Source organism: Electrophorus electricus, chromosome 20, assembly GCF_013358815.1.
Source record: "Electrophorus electricus isolate fEleEle1 chromosome 20, fEleEle1.pri, whole genome shotgun sequence".
Lineage (NCBI taxonomy): Eukaryota > Metazoa > Chordata > Actinopteri > Gymnotiformes > Gymnotidae > Electrophorus > Electrophorus electricus.
Window position 1 is genome coordinate 10,920,764 of NC_049554.1, and position 22,574 is coordinate 10,943,337.

General features: G+C 41.4%; 1 protein-coding gene across 2 annotated transcripts in view; it reads left to right on the top strand.

Moving 5' to 3' along the window:
* Positions 1 to 22,574, top strand: part of dock3 (dedicator of cytokinesis 3) — a 157,045-nt gene that overhangs the window by 119,221 nt on the left and 15,250 nt on the right. Inside the window, exons 15-45 of one of the 2 annotated variants that reach the window (XM_027001845.2) lie at positions 1,053 to 1,177; positions 1,258 to 1,420; positions 1,564 to 1,670; positions 2,547 to 2,718; positions 2,860 to 2,957; positions 3,088 to 3,171; positions 3,971 to 4,071; positions 4,368 to 4,449; positions 5,712 to 5,882; positions 8,545 to 8,628; positions 9,344 to 9,536; positions 9,912 to 10,039; positions 10,937 to 11,083; positions 11,799 to 11,897; positions 12,666 to 12,760; positions 13,283 to 13,358; positions 13,865 to 13,965; positions 16,274 to 16,332; positions 16,845 to 16,993; positions 17,366 to 17,451; positions 17,861 to 17,887; positions 18,039 to 18,134; positions 18,351 to 18,411; positions 18,531 to 18,624; positions 18,934 to 19,082; positions 20,532 to 20,618; positions 20,858 to 20,962; positions 21,181 to 21,322; positions 21,624 to 21,790; positions 21,921 to 22,007; positions 22,467 to 22,574. The exon at positions 22,467 to 22,574 is cut by the window's right edge and continues 72 nt beyond it. In XM_027001845.2, coding sequence (XP_026857646.2) covers positions 1,053 to 1,177; positions 1,258 to 1,420; positions 1,564 to 1,670; positions 2,547 to 2,718; positions 2,860 to 2,957; positions 3,088 to 3,171; positions 3,971 to 4,071; positions 4,368 to 4,449; positions 5,712 to 5,882; positions 8,545 to 8,628; positions 9,344 to 9,536; positions 9,912 to 10,039; positions 10,937 to 11,083; positions 11,799 to 11,897; positions 12,666 to 12,760; positions 13,283 to 13,358; positions 13,865 to 13,965; positions 16,274 to 16,332; positions 16,845 to 16,993; positions 17,366 to 17,451; positions 17,861 to 17,887; positions 18,039 to 18,134; positions 18,351 to 18,411; positions 18,531 to 18,624; positions 18,934 to 19,082; positions 20,532 to 20,618; positions 20,858 to 20,962; positions 21,181 to 21,322; positions 21,624 to 21,790; positions 21,921 to 22,007; positions 22,467 to 22,574 — 3,443 coding nt within the window. The remainder of the gene's footprint in view (positions 1 to 1,052; positions 1,178 to 1,257; positions 1,421 to 1,563; positions 1,671 to 2,546; positions 2,719 to 2,859; positions 2,958 to 3,087; positions 3,172 to 3,970; positions 4,072 to 4,367; positions 4,450 to 5,711; positions 5,883 to 8,544; positions 8,629 to 9,343; positions 9,537 to 9,911; positions 10,040 to 10,936; positions 11,084 to 11,798; positions 11,898 to 12,665; positions 12,761 to 13,282; positions 13,359 to 13,864; positions 13,966 to 16,273; positions 16,333 to 16,844; positions 16,994 to 17,365; positions 17,452 to 17,860; positions 17,888 to 18,038; positions 18,135 to 18,350; positions 18,412 to 18,530; positions 18,625 to 18,933; positions 19,083 to 20,531; positions 20,619 to 20,857; positions 20,963 to 21,180; positions 21,323 to 21,623; positions 21,791 to 21,920; positions 22,008 to 22,466) is intronic. The other variant, XM_027001846.2, reaches the window with a different exon arrangement.

Genomic DNA, 22,574 nt, shown 5'->3' on the forward strand with positions numbered 1-22,574 from the left:
ACTGGAGAGACTGTTGCACCATATAACAAGCTGCTGGTAATTACTCACTGAGAGCGTGGGTAGGTGGGTCAACTGTGTGGAGGAGATCAATAGCAGAGGACGTAGCAGGTGAAATGGGGGGGGGGCAGTTTAGCATGATATTTACACACAGAGAGAGAGGGCAGGTAGACGAAGAGGTGACAGAAAAGGTTGCTCTGTGGGAATGAGTGTGTTAGGAAGAGGAATGTCGGAATGTTGTTGCTCTGTGGGAAAGCACCTGGAAGAGGAATGTCAGCGGAAAGTCACTGGCAATATTACGTTAGTTGTTAACTGCTATATTTTGTTTTAAGCTAATGAGATGTTTAGATGAATTGTGTGGATGAGGTCTATTGAAGAAGAGCAAAATTTGAATTTATGTCAACAGTAAAACTAGTATACTTCATATAATGTGCTGTGAAACCTTTTAAAATCTGATCACATTATCTTGGAATAGATTCTGGTTTTGGTGTATTTACAAAGGTATAATGTGTTGCCCCCAGTTACGATTGAATGGATTTTTTTTTTTAGCTTCCTCTTTTTAGCTTCCTCTAGAGTAGGCATATAACAAATCAAAATGTAAAAAATGAAGCTGATATCAGCTGGTTTTATGGTCCTATACTTTAAAAGAACTGTTCTGTCTGAAGTGAAGTCTATCAGGTTCTTCTAACTAATAACTCTCCTCCATTCTATTGCTTCAGGAGAGGCCTGAATAGAAATAAATGGGTGGCCTACCATGGCCTGTGTTAACAATGTCTGGAAATTTCAGATTGCACCATGAGCTAAAGTTCTGCTCTGCTACAGATATAGATCTAAAGATCTGCTCTGCCGTGTGAGATTGACAGCTGTTTCAGGCAACCGTGTGTCAGTGCAATGATGTGTTTAACAAAGGTGTTGTAGAAGAAAGAATCAAATGCCATTTTGTGAAGGCTTCCACTGATCTCCAAGCTGCATTGTTGATAATATGACAGAGTATCTCGAACAGCCTTTTTGACTTTGCATCCACCCAATCACGTGGATTTTTGTCAACATTTTAGGTGACATCCGTAATGATTTGTACCTCACACTGGAGCGAGGGGACTTTGAAAGAGGTGGGAAGAGTGTCCAGAAGAACATCGAGGTCACCGTATATGTGCTGTACGCTGACGGAGAGATTCTCAAGGTATGTTTTGGGCGTTTACTTTAATTGAGGTGCTTGGATTTTACAAATCCCTTTACTGCTTTCATGTCTGTCCACCCTAGGACTGCATTAGTCTGGGATCAGGGGAGCCAAATATCAGCGAGTACCACTCTTTCGTCCTCTACCATAACAACAGTCCTCGATGGAACGAAGTGATCAAGGTCCCCATCCCCATCGACCGCTTCCGCGGATCCCACCTGCGCTTCGAGTTTCGGCACTGCTCGAGTAAATGCCGTGGCGTTTTATCAGGACCACTTGTACATTCTGGACCACTTGGAGATTCTATGCATCAAATGTTCAAGTTTGTTTATTGTTTGTTTATTGTTTTCTGGCATGATAATCTGTTTGGACATTTCCTGTTTCTGCAGCAAAAGATAAAGGGGAGAAGAAGCTCTTTGGTTTTGCCTTCACACCATTAATGCGGGAAGATGGCACTACGCTATCAGATGAGAGTCACGAACTCTATGTGTACAAGGTCAGGACACCCACTGCTACTAATTAAGCTAGAGTACATTGCATAGATCCCACAAAATGTGATCAGACTGCATTATGGTTTGCTTTACTGTATGTGGTGTGTTCACAGCTTCAAATTTAAATGCTAGTATATTCCAGACTTACTTAATTGTTTATATCAGTGTGATTTAGTGTTATAAACACTGTTTTTTTACTTTTGTATTTGTGCTTACATAATACGTATGTTGTACTTATATAAAGCAGTATCTATGCTTCTGTAGTAATTGTGCTATAAAGGCATTAAGAGCGGGCATGTAAACTCAGTATGATGCCATGCATGTTATATGTAGAATGTCACTCATTAAAATCAGAAGGCACATCAAAAAATGCTTTATTAGGAGGGAAAGTATTATTTACAGTAATGTGGTGGTTTAAAATGGCCAGGTTAAAAGGGTTTCTTGGCTAAATTGGTCCTCTGACATCGCTGTCCATTAAAACCAGTACAGTGAAACTATTTTATGATCATATGGTATTATTCTTCAACTTTATCAGAGCTGGATAGCTTTTTCTCACTAGTGAGCAGCAAATGATGAATCCTGTTAGGCTAAATCAATAAAACATATTTCCATATTATCCAGAGGGATGCACATAGCCTAGTGTAATTATTATTGTATATTCTGCTCATTATTACCTAGTGCTCTTTGCCACTGTTAACATGTAATTTATAGATTACTGGAAGCTTTATGCTGCATGTTGAATTTCTCAGTTTCGTACATTGTGTAGGGCTGCTGTCTGCTTTTCAAATCCCTGTAAGCACCCATACATTATCTAGAGCTGATCCAGCTGACGTTCCGTACCTCTGAGAGGCGTGGTAAATATGGAGGTGTGTGCTTCGCAGTGTGACGAGAACACCACCTTCAGTAACCACGCGCTCTACCTGGGCCTTCCCTGCTGCAAGGATGACTTCAACAGCTGTCCCAACGTCCCATCCAGCCTCGTCTTCCAGCGCAGCGCCAAGGAAACCCTGTGGATCTCCACTCAGCTCTCTTCCACGAAACTCACACAGAATGGTAGCCTAATAAATTCCTAATAAATAGGAATGCTTTATAAGCCTTTGTTAGTGCCTTTATTATGGCTGGACTTTGTTACATCGCAGTTATTAAGTGCTTGTGGAGTATCTCATTACAGTGTTGTAATGCATTCTTGTTTAGTGGACTTGCTTGCTCTGCTGAAGTGGAAGGCTCATCCCGATCGTGTTTTGGACATCCTCGGTCGCTTACGCCATGTTAGTGGAGAGGAGATAGTTAAAGTAAGAGCTCCTTGTAATGCTGACTAGAAAATATTAGTAGTGGCTATGCAGTAATGCGAAATATTAACATCTCTTTATTCTGCTATTACCTCTCTAAATATGAATGTCATATCGCTATATTCATTTTCAGTTTCTCCAGGACATCCTGGATACATTATTCTCCATTCTAGATGACAATACCGACAAATATGGGCCACTGGTGTTTCAGTCATTGGTAAGAGGGATTTGAAATTTGCACATTATCTCTACATAGTACACCTTTTACAATGGACCAGACAAGCTTCAAATCCACATTTGTTCTACAGTGTGCGAGTGCCTAAGTGTGTGTTTGTGCATAGTGTGTATTTGTGGGCTCTTACATTACCCATCTCTTTCTGCCATGCATGTGCCTATGTGTGTGTGTGCGTGTGTGTGTGTGTGTGTGTGTGTGTGTGTGTGTGTGTGTGTGTGTGTGTGTGAGAGAGAGAGAGAGAGAGAGAGAGAGAGAGAGAGAGATGAAGAATGGTAGGTCTCAGTTGGCAGGAAGCCAGCCATTATTAGTTCACAGCTGCCCGGACATGCTGTCCCTAGGGTGTCTTTAGCTTTTCAGACCTCTACACAAAGAGCGAAGGAGGTTCAGCTATTACCTTCCTAAACCTGTCTGTCATATGTTGAAAAAGGGGCAATCATTCCACTGTTCTCTTCCTACTGTCACAGCCTAAGGAATTGGTGCTGCTAATTTCGCTCAAATTGCTGTTCTTGTAAATATATTTGGAGTGTGTTTCGTATTGGAATGTATTTATAGTTGGTACACTTCGGGTCCTTTTGTGTTTGCAGTGTGTGCCACATTAAAGACTGGATGCATTTTCCAAACTGAGAGGAAATACTTCAGGCTAGTCAAAAATGCGGTTGGAAGAGATTACAGTGGTCTCATGCATGAAAACCTTTTCAGACTCAGAGCACTCTATTTGATATCTCGGGTCCATCCATAAGCTCCTGAACACAGCTTGATTTGGCTGTCCGTGTCTATCTAGGTATTCATCATTAACCTCCTCCGAGACAGCAAGTACTATCACTTTCGTCCAGTGATGGACACTTACATCCAGAGGCACTTCGCTGGAGCGCTGGCCTATAAGTATGCCTATTTGCACTTGGGGGAAAAAAAAATAAAAATAAATAAATAAATAAATATATATATATATATATATATATATATATATATATATATATATATATATATATATATATGTAGTAAAAATCTATGAAGAAGTAACTAAAAGAAATCATAGATTAAATGAGTCTTTGTTTAACCAGTGAAACTGGCCTATACCATTTGGGAGAGTGAAATTACAAGGCCGTGGCCTCCTTGGTGGTGTGATGCCGATGCACATGATGCATGTGTCCTAAGATGCACATGCTTTACGTGTGTAGGGAGCTGATCCGATGCTTGAAGTGGTATATGGACCGCTCAGCGGAGGTCGTGCGCCAAGACCACATTCAGGAAGCAATGAGGGTAAGTGCTGTTTTAATCACATAGCCCAGCTCCCAGAATTTGAAGGAATAATCCTTTTTGCTGACTTGTATTTATTTGGGACTGGAATTAGCCAAGCAATTTGAATGCTACTCTTGTAATTGCAACCTATCAGTTGGTGCAGGAGTTTGTTTTACTCTTAAAAGGAGTTTGTTGTCTTTTAACTCATTTCTAATCTCTTACTCATCAGATATGTTCCATTGTAATGCAGATAGAAGACAACAAATACTACAACATCCTGGCACTCACGAGGCAGAATCTGCTTAGTAGACGGGTTGCATGAAACATTCATGAAGCCTGGTCAAGCTATGATTCAGTTCAGAAAGGACCTTAATGAATATTTCATAGAACTTAAACTTTATTAAAAGTGTGTCAGCACAGTCAGTCTTGTCCTTAGACGGCCTCTGCCGGGACTATACAGCCTGTAAGGACAGCTGCTCGCATTTTGGTTTTATAGCACACAAGATAAAATACTGCAGTTGGGATGTTTTAACTTGCCTGGAACACTAATAGTTTCACTTGAATATCTTTATCTTTCTTTCTTTTTTTCACATTTAGAGAATGTTGGCCTAATTTATTAATTGCCAGTTCCCAAATACTAGCTAGGTCTTTCCTATCACACAGCTGCTACCAGATGAAGAGAATGATGAGTGACACACACTACTTCTTTTAAGCTGTCATGCATGCTGTGTTCCAGGAACACTGAACATGCTTGGTGGAGCACATTAACTAACGGACACCCGTCACTGGTTGGCATGACTGTAATTGATGAATCTAGGGCATTCTTCCCACTCAGATAGCACAGCATGTTGTGCTTTTTTGGATTCCCAGCTGTGGATGGTTGTGATATCATTGGGGATGGAGTTCGCAGTTTCCTGATGATAGGGCAAAAAATGTAGACTTAGTTTTGTCAGTCAGAAACAAGCTATTTTTAAAAATGTTGTAAATCACAGTAAATGAGTTCCTAACAATTTCTAATTAAAGTGCATTTGAAGAGATTTTGGTGTAACATACATTTGTAAAAAAAAAAATTCAATCTTTCAAGAATGTTTATTATATATATATATATATATATATATATATATATATATATATATATATATATATATACACACACACACACACACACACACACACACACACACACACACACACACACACACACACACAAGAATATATTTGTTATATTGATATTGATTGATATTGCTATAGATATGGATTGCAGAATGCCCTTCTTATTTCAGGCACTGGAGTACCTGTTCAAGTTTATCATGCAGTCACGTATCCTGTACTCTCGGGCCACATGTGGCATGGAGGAGGACCAGTTTCGGGGCAGCATCCAGGAGCTCTTCCAGTCTATCCGCTTTGTTCTGAGCCTGGACAGCCGCAACTCTGAGACCCTCATCTTTACCCAGGTCAGATGTACGAGAATGAGGGGAAATCTAGTCAACTCTAGTCAATCCACATCCCAGTAACTTCGAGGCTCTCACAATCTGGTCTGGTATTGGTGTGCTGACAGCTGGAAGAATAAAATAACTGGTCAGATGGTCAGAGGGCTTGGTCTGGGACCTGTGCCTTTAGGTTTATATTCTACATACATGATTGGGAGATATGTGTAAATCTGGGTGGTCAGCCGAAACAATATCCCACAGGTTTACAATATTAGAAATTATTATATATATTAGAATTTTATTCTCTGCAATCTAGTTCTAATAACAAATCAGAAGGGAAAGGAGTCTCGATGATCGGAGCTATGGACTGTACGTGCGATGCCTTTCAAATAAGCTTTTACACTGGGATGGAGCTAAGCTCATTAACTATATTAAATCCTGACCCCCTGTGCTAATACATGTCTGCCTCAGGAGAGCACACACAAACAAATTAATGACTAATCAGCCAAAAGGTGTTTCTGACTATATGCAAAAAGAAGTCTTAAGGAATAAGACAGAAGAAATTGATCAACCATGTCACCTCTTGCATCTCTCCATCTCTTGCATGGAACTGAGAAGGATTGATTATTTTCTCAGATGCATGATCTTAGTAGATGACTGCTTGAAATCCAAAAACCATTTCTGTTTACTTACACTTCATCATGTGCATGCTTATGGGAAAATGCCTTTTTTATTAACCCTCTTCTATGATCTTAGGAGCAAAGTGCAAGTGACTGTAGTCGTGGTGTTTATTAACAAAACACACAAAGAAAAATTAATTCGCTTTGAACAGTAGCAAAAGAGAGTAAATGAACAGATGTAAAAACAGGAAGCAGCACAACTACTTGCGGCACAGTCTTGGCCCAGACCGTAACAGAGGGTTATGGAGCATCAGGTGAAACCCTGGACACAGACACCTAACAAGGAACAAGTGACGGGAGTAACTAATAAACTGGTGATTGGGAGTGGGGAAGTAGATGTGTGCTGTGATAGGTTCATGTGGGTTGAGAGGGCTGGTTAGGTACCGGTCAGGGCGTGATGTCTTCTATGCGTACTCAGAGGTTTTCACCACTTGATAACTCTCTTGATTGCAACCTTTGGTCTGACATGCACATTTCAATAAGTAAAACCTATATCAAACCTTTTGATTGCCTTTAATGGTGAAATAGCATGTACATAAAGAGTAACTGCCACTCTGTGTGGTATGGTGTGATTGGTGATTGGTTTTTGATACTACACAGCGAAACTCATAATGATTTGTTCTGTCATTTTTTTAATCACAGCTTTTATATTACACTAACCAGTGTTAACACCAACTAGTGATAAAGAGATTTTCCTTTTTAATTTGATGTAATGTTGTTTTTGTCACATTTGTGCACCATGGGTGGGGTCTGGGATAAACACTGTGTCCTGGATGACTTTCCCAGTGCCTTCCAGGCATTTCCTGCATTTGTGTGCTTACATTTGCATGCCAGTGTTTTAGTCTTTTAATGCCATTTGTCCTCTGTGCAAGTGGCACTATGTTGACTGGTTGGAATTTTGGATGTTTAGTGTGACTACACTAACATAGATTTTACATATGTTGCAGAATATCCTTGAAAAGTATACATTTATATTAGTATGGAGTTTGTAGCTCAGATGAGACATTTTGTGTCAGCTGATTTCTTTGCTATTTCTGTCATTTCACTTGCAATCATGGAAGTCGTGGCATGTCCCGCTCTACTAAAAAGCAATAGAAGAAAACATTAAAATCCCAAGTGCATCTCGATGCATGATTTTTCAGTGTACCCAGAACTCGAAGCTGTGCGATCATCTCAGCTAAATGAACATGGTATGAATAAAGGCTCTGGAATTTTGAGGTTTAACAGCAGTGAGTTAATGCTCAGTTGCTCAGGATCAAGGCTGCCTCATGCAGAACCCAGTTTGGTTAGGGTGCTGACAGACGACCTCCTCAGCTGTGTCCTCAAGAACACGTTTGCCTGAAGAGTTTAGACAGCCCCATTTCAGGGTAGCCCCGTTTGCTTCGCTTTATTTCTACCAAGTCAGGTCTGTAGAACAAAATTTCTGTGTTGTTGTTTTATTCTGTTTGCTGGCTGCAAATCCTGGAGAAATGGGTTTCCTGGAGGGAAATTAGAGGTTAGAGTATAAATTGTTTTCTCTGTCAGATTCGAGGAGTATATGAGTCACAACATCTAGAAAGATGTGTAAGAGTGCCACCAACTGTCATCTAAAGATCATGACATTAATTATATTAAGATCGTTAAATGCAATCAATAATGTTGTTTATTGTTGTACAATATGCCACCATAGTATTTGTTAATATTATATTTGAGCATGTCCGTGTTGTGCAGTGTTATTTTAGTTTAAGAAAATGAAGACAGAAACAGCTGGTGATCCCCACATTTCCTACATTAAATAATTTAATTACTTTTAAATAGTAATGTCACTCAAGTGGGCTTCTTTTTCCAGCTGTGGTGCAGAGCCCATGTAACTTTTTTTTTGCTCATTGACTCAAAAAATCATTGTCTCATAGTCATGTGATGCTTTTTAAAAAATGATTTATCTTGATTTGGCCTGTTTGGCTGTGACTTCCTGTTCCTCCTCCCTGTTGCCCCTTGGCCTTTGTTGAACATCTTGGGGCCCCCAGCCTACTCTTGGACAAGTCACCATCAACCAGGCCAGCTGTACACAGCCGTTGAGCAGTAACACTGCACGGTTGTCCCCTCTGTCAGTAAGTACATGTGTCTCGGTGTATTCCCCCAGTAACGCAATGGACAGGCTTCCATCCCCTCCGTACTTAAACCCCACATACTACAACCAAGATGCCACTGATCCTTCAGCATCTCCTTAATCCATCAGTTGACCCCCTCACCAAACGCTGATGAACCCCAGAAAAAAAAACTTATTGACTAGCACCAGCGACTCTGACCTGTCTCTGTGAACCTTACCAAATAAGGTTTGTTCTGATCAGATTGATTTGTGCTGTTCTCTTTCATTTTTGATTGCTGCGTATGAAGTCTACATTTTTATAAGCATCTCATGCCCTAACTGTGACTTTTTTCTTGTCCACTCATGAACTGTGTGTTTTTTTCCCCATAATCATTCTACTGCCAGGAATAGATCATTTCAGAGGTCTGTTAGGCCAGCTGGGAAACAGAATCTACAGAAGCAGGATGTGCAACATTAACTGTTTTACTCTATGGCCCAATGGGGTTGGTAATAATATGTTAATAGTGATGAGTACATTTATCAGGTGGCTTGCACAACATAGCAGAACTCATGAAACTGGTGAATTCCTGTGCTGAAATGACACTGTGAAACATTCCCACATCCTATCCAAACTTTTAGGAATTACTGAAAATCTGAAGGCTCTAATGAATGCGTGGGCGTTGTGGCCAAGGCAAACTCCACAGTTTTCTTTCTCCTTTACTCTTTGCTCTCTACAGGCAGCCTTGCTTAATTCCTTCCCAGCCATCTTTGATGAACTGCTGCAGATGTTCACGGTGCAGGAGGTGGCTGAGTTTGTGAGGGGCACCTTGGGGAGCATGCCCAGTACAGTCCACATAGGCCAGTCAATGGATGTGGTGAAGCTACAGTCTATTGCTCGAACAGTAGACAGCAGACTGTTCTCTTTTCCAGGTGTGATTTCAGCTACCTCTTTTTCAAATGCTGTTGGAGGTTTGTTTGGTATTTTTTTCATTTTGAAGCTTCATATTAATACATACAGGTTTTGCCTAATCTAACACACCTTGTTTAGCTAATCAAAGACTTCTGAAGATCAATCTGTGGATGAATCGTGTGTGTTGGCTTAGATCAAATATCTGGTAGTTTTAACTGTTAGGGTTAAAATTAAGCTCTGATAGGTCTCAAGGAGCAAGGTTGGTGACCACTATCCAGACCAAAGATATCACTAAAGCTTAGCTGACCTCATGATGGACGAGTCATCAAAATGTTCACAAACTGCACCCTCCATGAATGGATTTCTGTCTTCTGTGTTGTCCATGCATGGCTCAGAGTCGAGGAGGATTCTTCTGCCTGTGGTCTTGCACCACATACATCTTCACCTGCGGCAGCAGAAGGAGCTGCTCATCTGCTCCGGCATCCTGAGCAGCATCTTCTCCATCATCAAGACCAGCTCACTGGTAAAAAAAAACAACAACAGCTAGCTGAACACTGGCAACACTGCACACCAGAGGCAGTCTGTGCAGGAACATTCCGGAGAAGCTGACGTGTCAGTGAATACTAATTGAGACTATTTTGGTTACCTAACAAACAGACAGTAACAGTGTATTTGCCAAATGACCATGGCCCCATTCAACAACTTCAGAACCATAGCCCACACGGTTAAGTAATATTCCAGCAAATGTTCCATGTTTACAGGCTTGTTAACCATGTTATTTTTATTTTTAGCAGCTATTTTACAAGTCACAAACTGCATTCCAGAATTTACATCATGTTTCTGATTGGTCACTTTAACTACTGGAGGGAGTTGTAGGCTCTCAGACTCCTGTGTTATTCAGTTTGAGTTGCCGTGGTTATTTGTTAATTTCAATTTACTGTACTGAGAAGAACATTTTTAAAAGTTTGATATATATTGATTGACTTGATTTAAACTCAACACATGCTGATAGTGTTTGGGAATCTTAAAGCATGACTAAGGATGTGTCTGGCCTTGCATCTCTCATCATTGTCTTTCTTTGATATACTTACAATTATAACTGAGTAGAGCTTAGCAATTGAGTGTTAAGGGCTTTACTCAGGGGCCCAACAGTAACAACTTGCCAGTGGTGGGGCTTGAACCAGCAACCTTCTGATTAAGTCAAGTACCTGGGGAAGATAACTGCTACGGTGGCAAAGACAAGTTCACTATTTTAGCCTAATCAACAGAAAACCTCAAAGTCATCATAATTGTTGTAAAGTTCCCAGAGCTCCAAAATGTTTGCTAGCCACAAAACAGTCAGTTTACTGAAAACAATGTTAAGACTGTTAGGAGAGTATCCCTTGGTTCCCATCACCTGCTGAATCCCCTGCCTCCGCAGGAGAGCTCAGTGCAGGAGGAGGTGGAGATGATGGTGGAGAGCCTCCTAGACGTGCTGCTTCAGACTCTGTTGACCATCATGAGCAAGTCCCAGTCGCAGGAGGTGGTAAGAGGCCAGCGCTGCCCGCAGTGCACGGCCGAGATCACTGTTAGTAACTAACAAATTGGATTTTTCTACCACTACCCACACCCTCCCCCACTTCCCTTCCCTGCGCTGTTTCCACGCATCCCTGTGGATTATCCCCAAGGATCCACCCTCCGGCACTCCTTTTACCTGTTTGTTGCTTATTCTCTTTCTAGCTCTCCAGTCTTGCTTTCTTTTTCTTTCTCTTGCTCCTTCTTTCCTTGTTTCTCTGTAATTCTCTCTCCGAGACTTTAATTTCTTTTGAGGTTCTTTTAGGCACCCCCACTGCAAGTGTATCCCTCCAATAGTTCCTTTAAGTCTCCTTGACCATGTATGCAATGTCTGTGTCTTTATTCTCTGTGGCTCACACACTCTCGCACTTGTGTGTCAGCGTGCTTGTTGTTCAGATGTTGTCAAATTGCCGCTTATTATTCTCATGCAATCTAGAAAACACATGATGCAAATAGAAAGAAATAGCAGCAATAAAATCAGCCATTTTTAACTGCAGAAATGTTATATTTGCTTTAAAGGAATACATAAGCATATTACTCACAATTACTTCACTTTTTATAGTTGCCTGTTGAATAGGTAAAGTAAGCGCTTGCTTCAATCCATATCAGCATGCCAGACCCAATGCTTCAAACCCTTCCTGACCATATCTGTGTTTTAATTGGCCTTTTGAAGGCCAGAGGAACAGTGTGATAGGCTCACAACAGTGCTTGCACTTTCTGACTGGCAGGGGGAGTACGTGTCCTGCCTCCTGTCTCTCCTGCGGCAAATGTCCGACATCCACTTCCAGCGTCTGCTGGACAACTTCCAGAGCAAAGAGGAGCTAAAGGTAAGCAAAGAGGAGCTAAAGATGGGTAAAGAAAGCTAAAGATGCACAAAGAGAAGCTATATGTGAGCAAAGAGGCACTAAAGGTGAGCAAAGAGGAAGTATAGGTGAGTTAAGAGGAGCTATAGGTGAAAAAAGAGGTGCTAAAGATGAGTTAAGAGGAGCTATGTTTGAGCATAGATGAGCTACGTTTGAGCAAAGAGGAACTAAAGGTGAGCAAAGAGGGGCTAAAGGTGAAGCTTCCTATAACTCAGTATGTTCATGATTAGGTTAGGATGAGTTATTTTATATTAGTTCTATTACTGAAATATAAGAACATTTTGTATGAGAGAAGCACAAAGAAACATTTATTTTCATTGCATCTCTTAATACCGTCCTTTTACTTCCTTCTTTTAGTACAACACTTTATTTGTCCAATAACCTTCTACTGTCTAAATAAATAACATTGACCATTTAGTCATTATAGATGTCCAAGTTTTCCTTTAATGCCCATTTGTGGTGAAGTAAGAGACACTGGTCTGTTTGGCATTTCTCTCATAATTGCAGAGGTCAGGATATGAGTTGAGTGGAACTGGTCTCTGAGTTAAAGGTCAACATCACCCCACAGCACAGCACTGCCATTTCTTTTAATGGGGAGGAGTGGCATAGTTCAAAGGCTTCTGAAGGGCCACAGTCAAACGATGCACATATGAGTACATGTAATGAACAGCAAGCAGCTAGAGGTCGACTTGCCTGTTCTTAAATATTCCTTCCTCTGTGCTGTTCTCCCAGGAGTTCCTGCTGAAGATCTTCTGTGTCTTTCGCAATCTGATGAAGCTCAGCATATTTCCCAGAGACTGGAACGTGATGCGGCTGCTGACCAGCAAGTGAGATAACCCCTCATACACACACAGACAGTTTTCTTCTCCATCCTGATCCCCCTCCCCATTCTTTGTTTTCCTCATCTTTTGCTGGCTAATGGCATGCATTGCATTCTGGGTTCGCCTGCCCTGAGTTTGCTTACCCCAATGGGAGTTTTCTTGGAGACATTAAACAGGATTTTGTCCACAGCTAATGACATTGTTTCTTTCCCGGAGAGAGCCTCCGCATTGTGCACCCCATCAAGAACGGAAGACGTTTGGGAGCCGAAAACACTTCTAAAAATGCACGTGCTGTGTGTCGAGCAGGTCTGCCTCATGGATGAGCTATTATGAGCTGCATTTCCCACCAGTATCCCAGCATAACTGTTACCATGGCAGGAAGAGTGTGTAGAGTGCATATTTGCTCCACCATGTCATATGCATTTCCACACAATGATACTATGCAGGACCTGTCCTGCTTTAGTGTTCCGCGTGCTTAGTGTGCCCCGGTGGGGTTTTAACTTGATCCTCTTGCATTTTTCGTTGCAGTATCATAGTGACCACGGTGCAGTACCTGTCTCCTGCTCTGCACAAGAACTTCACTGACACTGACTTTGACTTTAAGGTGGGTGACTTTCATACATGTGCATGCGCACACACACACACACACACACACACACACACACACACGCACACACACAATGGTGCCAGGCACGTTGGGAAGTCCTGATGGTTGACACAGGCTGCCCATTCTACTACATGGCAATAATGAGCATCTCCACCCTGCATATGACAGATGGATCCACTAGCCAAGAAGAGCCACGCTGAGCAAAGGCTAAATGAACTGAATAATTTAGCAAGGTTGCCTAATAGAGGAAAAAACACTTCTCCACAGACTTCTGTGGGCTGCATATTACAACCCTACAGAAAATTATATTGTAAGACTTTATTACTAGCAAAGTCTGATCTAATAAAGATATTTTTAAGTTCACCCCTTATACAGTGATGATAACTCTGAAATAGTACCTTAGTACTGGCATTGATTTAAAGCCAGTTCGATTGACATTGGGTCCTAAGTTTGAAATATTGTAAAACTGTGTGTGTTGATCTTTGGGTGTTTCTCTCCACTAGGTATGGAACTCTTACTTCAGTCTAGCAGTACTATACATCAACCAACCCAGTCTGCAGCTGGAGACCTTAACCCCAGCTAAGAGGAAGAAGGTTCTCGACAAGTAAGACTCATTCCCTCAATGTTTTTCATTCATGGGGCTTCAGTGATACTAAAATTTTTTATTAGGAAGCCGAGCGGTGAAAGTCTGACAGCCAACTGCATAATAGCACTGGGCTCACAAATATTCAGCTCATGTTATAAAGATATGTAGAACATTAGAGCTTAAGTTCGGGACCTATCATAAATATCAGAAATTGTTTACAATGTTACCTTCCTGATTACAATCGTAGTCATGATAACTACATACCATGTAGTATACAAGTGCCATGCCAAGCAAATTCATGCATTTGAGGAATAAGTGTTCTGAATTTACACGTGAAACTAATCAACTACCTGTTGTACGTTGTCCACAAGGTGATCTTGTAAGTAAACTGAAATGAATACCTAGGTATGCACATTGCTTCCAGTGCACACTAATGCAGTGGCAAATTACTTCTAAGCATGCAGTGTTTTGGGTGATGCCCAGGTTCTGCTGAGACACACATGGCACAGTCAGCACACGTCTGGCTCTGGTAACCACCTGCAGACGACCTGCACATGTGGAAGGTTTGGCCATCGTAGCTCTCCGAACCTGAGTCAAGTGGCCATGTCAGCCATATCCCAGGGTGATATACCCCGTGTCCATATCTGATGCTTTCCCACCCAACTCCATAAGCGTTCAACTTTTTATTTTAAAATTAAAAAAAAAAATTAAATTATTTTTAAAATTTTAAAAATAAGCATTTCATTTGGTGGTTGGGATTTGTATACAGGCAATTTTGCTGCATCTCATTTGCAAGTGATAGAAAATAAATAAAAAGGAGAAAGCCCTTTGTGTCGAGCTGAAAAACGTACTTTTGCAAAGATCCACAAAGTGAGATAGATATACAAATGGATGTCAGTATGATAAACTAGCCAAGCACTAGTTGCCTTTGGTGTGTGTGAGCATCCAGAGATCCAGAGGTACTCAACTAAGTCTTTTTATCTTGTGAGATCAAAATCTCTTTTATGATATGGATTGCTCAATATGTGTGTTTCTAGGGTGAAGGTGTTAGGTGTTGGCATGTGTGGTTTGTGATTACTGCACCTTTTTGCACTGTGTAGACTAGTGGTGTGTTTCACATGAAAGGGATTCTTCCATAAGCCTGATTCTGTGTGCGGCATGGACAATTAATTAGCAACTCCTGAAGTGGCTAAAAGTGTGTGTGTGCACCCAGAAGCAACACTTACCTGAAAGCTTTTGATTGTCCTCTGCTTCTTAAGCGTTACAACCAGTTTTGCTGCCTGTCATGCAGACACTTTAACAGATAAACATTCTGGCATCTGCAGTACTGCTGTACCCACAAAAATGTTTGTCTTTAAGAGAGTAGGTTTATAAGAATCATTGAAATATTGTCAGGATTCAGGTCAAACTGTGTTAAAAATATAGTAGACAGTTTTAGTGTATGATCTTTGGAGATGGAGAGGCAACAGATCATTCACTCCCTCTGGCTAAAAATAGTCAGTTATTTTATTATGGTTTTATGAATTATCTGAGCTTAGTGTAATGTATAAAGTATTAAAATCAGTATCTTGAAAATGCTTTTTTTTTTCCTTTAATAGATTGAAAATGTGTGAATTTGTAAGTCAGAAATGTTACTGTTTAACTACTGTAGTAAGCTTCCCAGACCAAAAAGACTTGAGCCTCACTTTGATGTCAGGCCTATACATAGATAATTGAGAGGCGGTTATTTGCCATGATTGGAGGGTTCTGTTTACAAACAGCCTATCACATCTCACTTTGATGTCAGGCCTATACATAGATAATTGAGAGGAGGTTATTTCCCATGATTGGAGGGTTCTGTTTACAAACAGCCTATCGTATCTCGCTTTTCATCTTTTTTTCCATCAAATGATGATGAAATGTTTTACTGGTCAGGTTTTGCTTGTTTTAATGAAGAAAAAAATCTTCATCTGCTGATTTTGGCCTAGAAATATAAGACTTATAGATCATAAAAACCTTAGCCAGAAGTGTAAAGAAGGCAGAGGTGACCTTCCTTCTTTCAAGGAGATGACAGTATGATAGTACAGCAAAGGGGACATAATATAGCAATGGCTTTATTCCCATTGTTCACCGTTGAGCTGTAGATGAAATTTTGCTTCTACAAGGGAAAATATTTTGTCATGGGAAAATTTTACAGGGATCAGATCTTCAAGCCCTCTGAAAGCTTCTGTCTGTTTAATATGCATTGGTTACCAGTGTTACATCTGTTTTCTGTTCATTATTAGGTACAGTAAAGATCTATCCCACCTGTCCAATCCCTGCTGTTTCTTTTACTGTTGTTGTGCAGGTATGGCGATATGAGAGTCATGATGGCCTACGAGCTGTTTAGCATGTGGCAAAACCTGGGTGAGTGTGTGATCCACATTCTCCCCCCACCCATGCTATGCTCTCCTTCTCTCTCCCTGCGCCCTCTCTATCTGTCTCAGCCCACAGCCTCAGCACTGCCTTCTCTGCCAAAGCAACACTGATCTCTACAGGTGAAAGAATAGAACACCACTCCCAAAGCTGGTGATGACGGGGAGATTGACCGGGCTTCACTTTTCTAAAATGATCACATCTCATTAGACTGTTTATATAGCTAGTAAGCCTGAATGAGCTTATAAACAGCTAATGGTATAATTTACCCAAATAGCACACTCAATGATGTAGCTTTTGGTATTACCTTTTTTGAATACATAAAGCAAATGGATTTTAAAAGATCACAAGCCAAATTATGAAGGCATAAAAAGTCTTCACATTTCAGTTGGATAAATGTGAGCAATGTATCAGACGCAAGCTTCAGTGGTCATTGTGATGGGCGAGGTACATGTTTATTAAAGTTAAGGTAGTTTGGTTTTGGTGTGACTTCTTTCTGGTAGGTGAAAATAAGATCCATTTCATCCCGGGAATGATCGGGCCCTTTCTCGGGGTGACGCTGGTCCCACAGAACGAGGTGAGGAACATCATGATCCCCATCTTCCATGACATGATGGACTGGGAACAACGCAAGAACGGCAACTTCAAACAGGCAAGCCCTTAGCTATGCACAGCCAGTTTAATGTAATGCGCATGGTGGATGCCCATTGAAAACAGTGAATCTTCTGCTTTCTCCAGGCTTCCCTGGAACCTTAGAATGTTATTTAGCCAGTGGGTCTTTAGTGGGTTCAGCAGTACATATGAGTTCATCAATGGGTATGGGTTTATCAGTGAGTATGGCTTCAGCAGTGGGTATAGGGTCATAAGTAAGTATGGATTCATCAGTGGGCATGTGTTCATTGGTGGGTAAGGGATCATCAGTGGGTATGGGTTTATCAGTGACTATGGGTTCAGCAGTGGGTATGAGTTCATTAGTGGGTATGGGTTCATGAGAATGTGACCTCTCTTCTTACTGTGATTGCAGGTTGAGGCAGAGCTGATAGATAAGCTGGACAGCCTGGTGTCTGAAGGCAAAGGAGATGAAAACTATAGAGAGCTTTTTGGTTTACTGTGAGTTTGCACTCTCTCTCTCTCTCTCTCTCTCTCTCTCTCTCTCTCTCTCTCTCTCTCTCTATCTATCTATCTATCTATCTATCTATCTATCTATCTCTCTCTCTCTCTATCTATCTATCTATCTATCTATCTATCTATCTATCTATCTATCTATCTATCTATCTATCTATCTCACTCACTCTCTCTCTCTCTCTCTCTCTCTCTCTCTCTCTCTCTCTCTTTCTCATGCACAAACCCATACACATACAAATAACACATTCCCACATCTTATATATACAAACAAATAAAAGCTTCAAATGTCTACACATGCAGAACTCCCCTCATTTTTAAAATATTCCAGCTTTAATGTATCTTTTCTCTGGCTTTACACTAACCCTCTGCCTTGCTTTATGCTACGGGATAATAGTAGCCAGCTTTTTGGGCCCTATCCCAGGTAAGAAGCTAACCTTTTCAGACTCCTGCCAACTAACACCTTCCATCTGTACCCTCTCAACTTCTCTTTCCGTAAAGGTCAGTTGTGTTTTTCTGACCATGTTGCCCTGGGAGGACCCTGACAGTAGGTTTTACTTGTGCTTGCTGTCTAGTCTTTTGGAGAAGATTGAGCAGGAGACCTGGCGTGAGACAGGCATTTCTTTTGTTACCTCTGTCACTCGACTTATGGAGAGACTGCTGGATTACAGGTAGGCGCTTCAATGCCAGATTGACCTTCCACAATATCATATGCATCAGTGTGTCGATCCTATCAGATTTGCCTTTTGAGGAAATAGCAGACCCTGGTCTTTTAAGTCAGTATTACCCTCAGATTGGGTTTAGAATTCTGAATATCCTAATGAGGCTGAAATCGTCTTGTGCGGACAGGCTTGGTTTGCCATCTGTTTTGTGTTTTATGTGAACAGGGACTGTATGAAGGGGGATGAAACAGAAAACAAGAAGATTGGTTGCACTGTCAACTTGCTAGTGAGTCTGGTCGTCCATTTCAGTACACGAAGAGTACTTAATTCTCTTCTCGTTCTGTTTTCGCATTTCTGTTTTAAGTATTTGATTATGATGTCACTGTTTGTTGTTTGGCTTTCTAGAACTTCTACAAGTCAGAGATCAACAAGGAGGAGATGTACATCCGCTACATTCACAAGCTGTGTGATATGCATTTGCAGGCCGAGAACTACACAGGTAAGGTGAAGCAAGGTGAATGCTACAAAACACCAGTTCCACTTTGTTCGACAGGACAACTGTGGTTTTACCGGTGATAAATGTGCTGCATAATGGTATCATAATTAGCTGTTAGCCTGCTAGCCATACAGCAGCATTTTATAAGACCAGGCTTGACTTAAAGTTGGTGTATTACATCATAGTTGGAACTTTGTTGTTAAGTGAGGATAAAATTGAATAGGGAGATGGTCTCTTTGTTTAATGCCTAGCTTGAGTGTATCTGAAGGTTTACACTGTGATTTAGCATGGCTGACTGGATGTGCTCTACAGAGGCTGCCTTCACGCTGCTGCTGTACTGGGAGCTGCTCCAGTGGGAAGACAGGCCCCTGCGTGAGTTCCTCCACTACCCAGCGCAGAGCGAGTGGCACCGCAAAGAGGCACTGTGCCGCAAGGTCATCCACTACTTCAACAAGGGCAAGGTAGGACGCCCATGCCTGTGGGTTAGCGTGGCTAACTCAAAGCGACCAGCACACCTAATGATAACAGGAGTTAGTGGGTTAGCAGGAACCTGGACAGCTGTTCTAAATCACCACTGTGGATGTTATTTGGCAAACAACCGACTTGCTGACATGATCAGTGCAGCTAACTCACAGTTTGGACTTTAGCTATCATTACACTGTGGCAATGGATAAACACAGAGACTGAAATGTGTTCATTCTAAACCCTTTAAGGCTAGTTTGTCATGGAAACCCCAAAAATAAATCTAATGTATGAAAGCAGGCTTCACCTCTCATGTATCAATAACCTAGTCTACATAAACTGATTTCAGATGTAATATCAACCCCCGCAAGCCAGAAGGTAAACCAGGACCCCCAACCTCCCATCCCTTTCTGTAACTACATATTAGGTCACTGCTGAAATCTGGCAACCCTACTTATGAATCACATTGACATTTACAGTCAAACCTTTTTTGACATATTCTTCAACATGAAAGGTTGCAAAGTGTGTTACAGTAATAATAACAGTAAGTGCTGGGAAATTATTTTGCAATATTGTATAATAGTATCTGAGGTCAAAATTCCAAGTTTGGGTTTCCCTGTAGAGTGACAGCACAATAGTAATAATAACAACAATGATAAGCTTTTATTTGAATGGCACTTTATTAATAAATGGATACATTTATTAATTAAAATGATTATTTAAAATGCCAGAATCACAGAGAAACTGAAACGTCCAGTAGATACTATGACCTGCAAGTGGGAATACTGAAGCAAGAGAAAGATTTTAATCTCAGCTTTGGAAGAAGAGACAGCCGAGCAGTTACACACATATGGGGCTGGATAGTTCCACCCAAGCGCGAGAGTGTGGTCCATCACCATAGGACCTGAAAGCATGAGGAGGTTTGCATCGGCAAAGGTAAACAAGGTCCAAGTAAGACTTCAAGTTTGGACTGAATATGTCAAAAAAATATATATATATATCCCTGATTGAAACTGTGGTGTATAGGGATAGTATGTGCTGTTCACATGCCGTTAAGAACTCTTGCAGCAGAGGAACTGGAACTGAAGTCTCTTGAGAATATTAGCTGGGAGACCCGGGAATGAGGTATTAGATTGATCAAGATGGGAAGTTGAGGGTGAAGGAGAGGGATGTTGCACATTGGAAGAAAAACCCCAGTATTCCAGGCAGTGACAGCTTTTGTCTTTGAACACCCTCTCATCCTCTTTTCTGGGAGAGTTGGGCTCTGTTCTGGTAAATCTCCTTAAGAGCTCATGCATTAAGCGATGTCTTAGCTTCAAAGAACAAAATAAGTTCAAACACACCTAACACACGCTGAATGGAACTTTGGCTAGCGTATGAGAGCTAACTGTAACTGTAAGAAATAGCTATGTGGCACTGTAGTGTTTTGTGATATGCTTTGTCCTCAGTGCTGGGAGTACGGTATTCCTTTGTGTCGAGAGTTGGCCTTCCAGTATGAATCCCTATATGATTACCAAAGCCTCAGCTGGATACGGGTGAGTCCATTTGAATGTGGAAGTGTGAATTCACACTGTCAATGAAGATATATTGAGAGCAATATATGTTTGAAAGGCATGAACCAACATAAGGTTTGAGATGGAATATGTATTTTTCCATATGTTTGCTTTCTTGGGTGGTGGTTATCATTAGGCAATAATGAACAGGGATTATCGAGCAAAAACAATGACTGTCATTTTAAAATGTCGATAAAGCTTAGATATTGTAATCTTCACAGAAAATGGAAGCGGCCTACTATGACAACATCATGGAGCAGCAGAGGCTGGAGCCTGAGTTCTTCAGGGTCGGCTTTTATGGTCGAAAATTCCCCTTTTTCCTCAGGGTAAATTCATAATAATATTCATAACCATGACTGATGAGGTCAGGTGAACCCTGTTATTGTTCTGATGCTGAAGGCTTAACCGGCAAAAAGGGGTTTGTCTAAATCCATTTTCAATGCGAGAAGGCAAACAAAGCTTTTTCCAAGAACATTGGAGGCCATTATTTCAACATATGGTTAAGATGGAAAATATACATCTATATATGTTATTTTTTGGGTAGAATAAAGAATTTGTTTGCCGGGGGCATGACTACGAGAGGTTGGAGGCTTTTCAGCAGAGAATGCTGGGAGAGTTCCCGCAAGCCATCGCCATGCAGCACCCCAACCAACCTGATGAGGCGATTTTGCAGTGCGATGCCCAGTGTATCCTTCAGCAGTAATGGAAATCCGAGCTGTCCGTGGGGACTTGGGAGGAAAATGAAGAAGAGGGCTTTGCAAATCTTTGTTGGAATTTCAATGAGTGTGAGAAGCCCTGGGCACTTGGTTCTCCAGTACCAACTATTTCTGCTTGTTTCTGTGCTTATCTAGCATTACTCCTATCTCTCTGCATTTCTTGGTAACATACATTAGCTGTATGTTTTGCCCTTTCTAAATCTTTTACATTTCTTTCAAATCCATATGTTTTTTTAAAAAAAACAAAACACCTTGACACGGGCCCGCCCAGACATGCAGATCTACGCAGTGTCTCCGGTGCCGGAGAATGCGGAGGTTCTCCAGATGGACCGCGTGCCCGACCGCATCAAGAGCTTCTACCGTGTCAACAACGTCCGACTCTTCCGCCATGACCGGCCCTTCCACAAGGGCCCCAAGGACAAGGAGAATGAGTTCAAGGTCAGCTGCTACAGGGGCAAGGTGCGGGGAGGGTGTGACTTCAGGGAGGTGTGGGGGAGTGGGTGCGGAGAGGTTGCGACCTTGGGGAGGTGGGGAGGAGAGTTAACGCGTCTGTGCTGTGTCTTCGTAGAGCCTTTGGATTGAGAGGACCACACTCACCCTCACACACTCTTTGCCAGGAATATCACGCTGGTTTGAAGTGGAGAAGAGAGAGCTGGTCAGTGTTTCGCATCTTTTTGCCATCATTGCCATTTGGAGGGGAATAAAATAATTCCTCTTTTGTTCCCTGTTACATAAAGTTTAAAACACATTTATAAACCTTTTATAGCCTTTCTGTAATCATTTGACTTTGATTAGCTATAAACTATGATTTCTTTTCATTGCCATAAAATGTCTTTTTCTCTTTTCATTTCTTTTGAATTATTTACAATTAACACGCAAAGGAAATTTAAAGTATTTTACATAAACAAGACTAAAATCTCACAGAGCATAACTCTATACAAATAAACTTGCCTTGCCTATAAATGTGCAAAGCAAGCACACTTGATTTGACTTGTAAACCAAACAACATGCCACGGCACTTGTGCACTTTTTAGTTTTGTTTACGGTTTTTACTTTTTTCACTGTTTGGAGCCATGGCACTGAAAGTGATGAGGTGCTTTTATCGTACGGCCAGGTGGAGGTGAGTCCGCTGGAGAATGCCATTACCGTGGTGGAGAACAAGAACCAGGAGCTGCGCACGCTGATTAGCCAGTACCAGCACAAGCAGCTCCATGGCAACATC